Source organism: Cibotium barometz, chromosome 26, assembly GCF_041138505.1.
Source record: "Cibotium barometz isolate CiBa-2024 chromosome 26, ASM4113850v1, whole genome shotgun sequence".
Classification (NCBI taxonomy): domain Eukaryota; kingdom Viridiplantae; phylum Streptophyta; class Polypodiopsida; order Cyatheales; family Cibotiaceae; genus Cibotium; species Cibotium barometz.
Genome location: NC_141071.1, coordinates 55,446,411 through 55,452,308, shown reverse-complemented (window position 1 = coordinate 55,452,308; position 5,898 = coordinate 55,446,411). Strand labels below are relative to the sequence as shown.

The 5,898-nt window shown below is 39.4% G+C and overlaps 1 protein-coding gene across 1 annotated transcript; it reads right to left on the bottom strand.

The window, feature by feature from the left end:
• Positions 1–3,374: 3,374 nt before the first annotated feature.
• On the bottom strand, positions 3,375–4,950 carry LOC147624118 (uncharacterized). Its single transcript, XM_086820966.1, has 4 exons — positions 4,695–4,950; positions 4,177–4,557; positions 4,063–4,090; positions 3,375–3,878 (listed from the first exon to the last, which is right to left on the bottom strand). Exons 1-4 carry the CDS (start codon positions 4,783–4,785, stop codon positions 3,653–3,655), a joined length of 726 nt encoding a protein of 241 aa, XP_086677092.1. The 5' UTR covers positions 4,786–4,950; the 3' UTR covers positions 3,375–3,652.
• Positions 4,951–5,898: the final 948 nt, after the last annotated feature.

Genomic DNA, 5,898 nt, shown 5'->3' with positions numbered 1-5,898 from the left:
CAGTGACACTGGTGACGATGTCACATAGCATATTTGCATACCTTTGTCTCCATGCTAAAGCAAGAGAAGGATCTGGTGGTATGGTATGTAGTGGATCTATTGGATCTGGAGTAGGACCTAGCTTTGCACTATCCCCTATTTGTGGTTTCCCAAAACTCATATGTGAATCAAGAATAGATCAGATCTCAAACTTTCAGAGAGTGTAATTTGTCCCAATTCAACTTTCCATCACCAAAAGGTGGAGGGAAGGCATGAATGGCTAGCATTATTCATAGTTTGAGCCATCTGTCCAAAATCTTCCTTCAAATAGCAAACTGCTAAAAATAAGCTTTGTCTAGAGCCTATGCTCTAATACCATGTAAGAATACACAATAGCAAAAGCTAGATCAACACAATACAAAGGAGTGAATTACATAAAGAAGTGGAGAGTAAATAATATTACTACTTGCAAAAACTTGATTACAAATTGATGGTGTTCGCCCACCTATGTTCTCAAGGTAGGAGCTTTGATGGTAATCTAGATATACTACTCTCTAGACAAAGGATGTCTTGCTTACAAGAGTGCTTAAACACAATATACATGCCTGGTTAACTCACGTCATGCTTGGTTAACTCACATCTCATGTCTTATGTCTCACGTCTCATGTCTCACATATGGTGGGGCTCACCTAAATTTGTAGCAACTTAGCTCACACAAAGTTGTGGGCTCACGTCTCACAGGTAGTTGGTTGGATTTTTGTATGAAATAACTCACATCGCACTTCTCTCATGTCTAATGAGCTAGAATCACATCTCACATCTCACATCTCACGCCTCATGTTTTTTGTGGACTCATAACTCACACCTTATGTTTTGTGTGGACTCACATCTCACAACTCACATCTCACACCTTATGTTTTGTGTGGACTCACATCTCACAACTCACATCTAGTTAGACTTAACAAAAGTTTTTATGAAATAGGTCTAGCAAGTTTTCTTTTATGAAATAGGCACACTTGGGCACAGATTTCAAGTAGTGTGTGAGGCTCTATGCCTCAATCAAGGTTGATGAGCAATTAGTTTACCCTCTGGATATACCATTATTTACTCTCAAGGAGTACCTCTCTCACAGTTCTGCGGTGCCAAGTATTAATCCACTAATTTTTAATAATTATGCTTAATACTCTAATCATTACAATCTTCTTATAAATTAATGCTATTATAGATTGTATAACACAAAATTCTTAATAGGACATGGGTAGGTGTGTCTCTTCAAGGCAAGTTTAATTGATTGGTATAATATTAGGTTCAGCTGTATCCTTTGACTCATACTCACATCTTGGGTTGAGTCAAATTTCGGCATCTGTTATAACTCACACCCACGTTTATTATAGCTCACACTCACGTTTCACGTCTGTATTATTGCTCACGTGCACATACCTTTACGCATGACTATCTACTCAATCTCCTACTCATATGTTTTTCTTGGTTTTTTAGTCTTTTCAAGGTTTCTTGGACTTGTATGAGATTGATTAAGGTTTCTAATCCTAATTATGGGTGGTTATGTAAGTGTTTTAAGTGTATTTTGATTGATTTTGGTTGATTTTACATGCTTTGAGATACCAATTACAATTATGCATGAATAAAATTAAAAAACAAGGACAATCACACCCTAATCCACTCAATTGGTACTTAAGACTTATGCAAGTTTAGAGTGAAAATCACTCTTAATCACACTAGGTAAGCCACTTGTTTGCTTAATACAATCAAATCTAAGCCTCTAGGCTCAAATCTAATGCAAATTGCCAATATTTTTCCTTTCAATCTTGCAAATAGCATGTTAACCTAATGTGAAATAAGGTTCAAAATTAACAAAAATAACACATCCACAGCTTCAAAACCATATGTTTTTCGAAGTGTGACCTCAAAATTGGGCAATATTGTGAGTGATCACAATTGCTTGAAATGGACGAATAAATAGAGTTTAAGTCCTAGGCTTTTCCCCATTTATAGCGGCACCAAATATGTACAAGATAAGTGCTTACCTTAGCCTATGTCAAAATAAGTGTTGTTTGGTACTTTGTCATAGAACCATAAATGTAACTGTCCATATGGTACACCAGCTCGTCATTCGTGTCCTCACTATTTTGTCATGCATAAATGCTACCATTATGAAGGGGTGAAGGTAGAGATTCCTTTGCCTAGATGGAGGCAAGAAGGAGGTATCCTTTGTGGTGGTTCTCTCTCACAAAAGGTGGATGAAGAAGAAGCTAATGAGAGGGAGAAGCATACAATCAAACCTATTCAAACAAGCAACCATCTAATTTTTAAGAGTCCAACACAATATAAGAAGTAAGAGACAGAGTGGGGAAGAGGGAGAGCTCACAATTATTCTATTACAAGGGAATGAATGTGTATTGAGATCAATCTCAAAAATGACTTATATACAAATGACTAGCTTTCACACTAGGTCAGACATAACTAAAAAATAGGCCTTGGCCACTAGTAATAGCCATAAGTATGTACATGAAGTTAGTGACTTCCCTATTTGGCATTAAGCTTAGGATACTGTTACTTCTTTATAAAGTCTTAACATAATCTTACAAGAATTGGGCTTCCGTTATATACTAAGTAAGATGTCAAAGCATCTTATGGTAGGTAAGACAGTTGAAAACCATGTTAAGAACCATGTTAAGCTACAAAGTGGATAACAAGTATAAAACCTAAAATTTATGTAATCAATTTATTACTTAAAAATTTGGCGTTCGTGAGATGATAAAAGAAAAAATGCTACGATATCCAAATTAACATTTTGGATGTACTCTAGTGGCTGCTTTTCATTATAGCAATTACTTAGGTTACATTCGTGAAGATTGCTTTCTTACAAAGGGAGTCACCTCACTTACAAAAGCAGCAAGGCAAGGATTGAATTTTCAACCTCTTGCTCCTATATGTTGAATTCTACTACTCGCCCTATATAAAAGCATTGCTTATATCTTTTGCTTGATGCCTTTAATACCACGTTCCTTTAATCCACATAATTGATTTAAGGTTGCTATGTTTCGTTTTCCATAGCCTTTAGTAGTAATTGTTAAAAAAAATTGTATTACTAAGATTATTTTTAATATAATGCCTCCTCTAATAAATAAAATAAATCGTTGATTTCATTTTAGTACACAAACAAATACATTTCTATAGAAAAAAATTAATGTGACAGTGGGTATTGAAATTAGATGTCATTTGAGGTAGATTCGAACCTAGTACCTCTACTTTGGGAGACATGAGCACTACCATTGGGCTTTAGCCTAAGAGCCCTTTTTTAAGAATATTAAAAAGTATAGGCTAGAGGAGTAAGAATTGAGGTCAAACAAGTGCAAAGTCAAGAAGTAAGGTTATGTCAATATATGAGTTACATTGCTAAGAAGTAGATGAAAGTTGTAAAGAACAAAGGAGTAAGAATTGAGGCCAAACAAGTGCCAAGGTCAATAATATGTTCATGCCTCTTACATTGCCAAGAATGAGGTCCAAAATCCCTATAATTTAACAACTTTGTACGCATGTCATCGCTAGTCTGGACAAAAGGACGTAATCGCACAAACATCCTCGAGGAATAATATTAGAACGAGACAACCATATATTCTCTTAGAGGAACTTGTAATCATGAAGAGCCTTTCTATGATTTCCAGCTTGATAACAGTGCCACCACTAGCATGCAAACGAAGATTTGAAGCATGTCTAGGCTTGAAAAAGGAACGTTGGGCGGGGCGCCACTGGGTGAGATGGAAGATGTTGGGCTGGTCGATATATTGGCAGATGTGCCACTAAAAGGGGGTGAAACGGTTGTATCTGATGATGAGGATGAGGATGGAGAGGTTAGTGTTGAAGTAGTGGTGGAAGAGCTGAGTCACACATGACACCAAACAGCTTTGTGTATAATATAAGAGTTGGGTTAAGAAAGAAATCACATATGAAGTTTGTTTCCCCTTTTGCAAAGTAACCGAGGTTAAACTAACTCTACCCAACACACGCTAAAGTTTGTTTGCCCTTTTGCGAGGTTAAACTACACACGCAGTGACCACTCACCTGGAAGGGTAGACGCAGGCGCCGCTGCCTGCAACAAAGACATGATCTGAGTGAGAGACGACGCCCACAAAAGCATGCATATCCAGAGCTGAAAGTGCCCACAAGCATAATTACTTGGGTTGGTTTGGGTGATGGTGGCGAGGCCATTGAAATTGCAGGCGATGGCGGCCCCGTTCTGCTTGGCGTAGTAGACGTCGAAGGCGTACGAGGCGTGGTTGACGATGGCGTTGGGGGTGTAGCAGGAGCCCCCGCGCTGGATGGCCGAGCAGTCCACGTTGCCCAGCCCCGTCCCCGACCCGCACGCCCAGTCCAACGCCGTCTGCAGCTTCGCCACATCCGCACCACTCGACTTCGCCACGCAATAGCTTGCCCCCGCCCCGCCCTGCTGCAGCAACTGCCTCCCGCCGCGCCTCCCATGATGCCTCACCTCGCTTACCATCACAGCGGCAGAACCATGCCAGCTCCTTCCCGTCTGCATCATCATCCATGCAGCACCTGCAGCTCTCATGATCACGACCGTCATCGCATCAATCAAATCTGGACGAGTTACCGCACTAACCTAAACACGTAATCCTCACACATTCGCTGCTTATTTCATCTGATGAAACAAAGCTTACACGAAGGAAACGGACCTCCATTTAAGAGGATGACTGATAAGCAGAGGAAGCTCAGTGCCCTCTGTTTAATTGGAGCTGCAACCATGGGAGCAAATACCAACCGCATTAGCCTGTATTGTATGATTCGTGGCCACAGAAGACGTTCGGTGTCCGGAGATGCAGCAATGTAGTGTGCTATCTACATGCAAGCTTCACAAGCCATTAATATGCAGGCTGAAGGTGGCTTTGTGTGCGTGTGTGTGTGAGAGAGAGAGAGTGAGAGAAAAAGAGAGAGAGTGCGTGAGACTGTGTGTGTGTGTGTGAGAGAGAGAGAGGCCCTTGTGAGTAAAAAGATAAAGTAGCTCTAGATGCTTGGAATTGTGAGGGCTCAGGTTAAAAAAAGTAGCAAAAGATAGCAATCTTCGAGACAAAAGCTAGATGCTGGGGTGTTAATTGATGGCATATTTCTTCCAAATTGGATTCCTTCTGAAGGAACCCCTCGCAGCTTTCAAGGTACAAGTATAATATGATATTATTGTATGGAAAAGTGGTACACGCATGGTTCATAGAATTAACAAGGTAACAAAAAAAGGTAAAGGTGAGTCGGCATTACTCTTTTGATGCAGTGCACACTCATTTCGATTTGGTATTTTAAAGAAAAGAGCTATATTCGACATCATTTTATATTTTCCAGAATTGGCATGTCTGATGGCAATTAGTTAGCATAGTTAGATATCATATTTCCAACTTACAAACCACACTTGGTGCATATAATGCATGGGAGTTTGGAGTTGCTTCCATTTTCTCTTCAAATTCTCCTTTCTCTTCCATCCTTTAGAGATACATCATCTCATAATTTCTTCTCAAAATGCAACGTATTGCATTTCAGACTAACTTTTATATTGTCCATCCTTTTTTCACTTATCTTTGGCATAGAAAAAGAAAGGTAGCTCACTTGCTTTAGTTGACAAAAAAAATGATAATACCGGTGTGCATGCTATGAGCACAAGCCAAACGAGGTTCTCTCATGAAATACCTAAAGAGCCCCACACCCTAGGTTGTGAGGACTTGTCCTATGAACACCAAAAATCACATTTCAAGTTAAAAGTGACCAATTGCAATGTACTAGTCAAGACTCATTCAAGCACTTTAGAAAAACTTAATACACAATCAAAGCTTTAAGTCTTGCTAGATTCTTTACCCACCCTCAATGTGAAATAATATTTCTAGCAAGCTTACA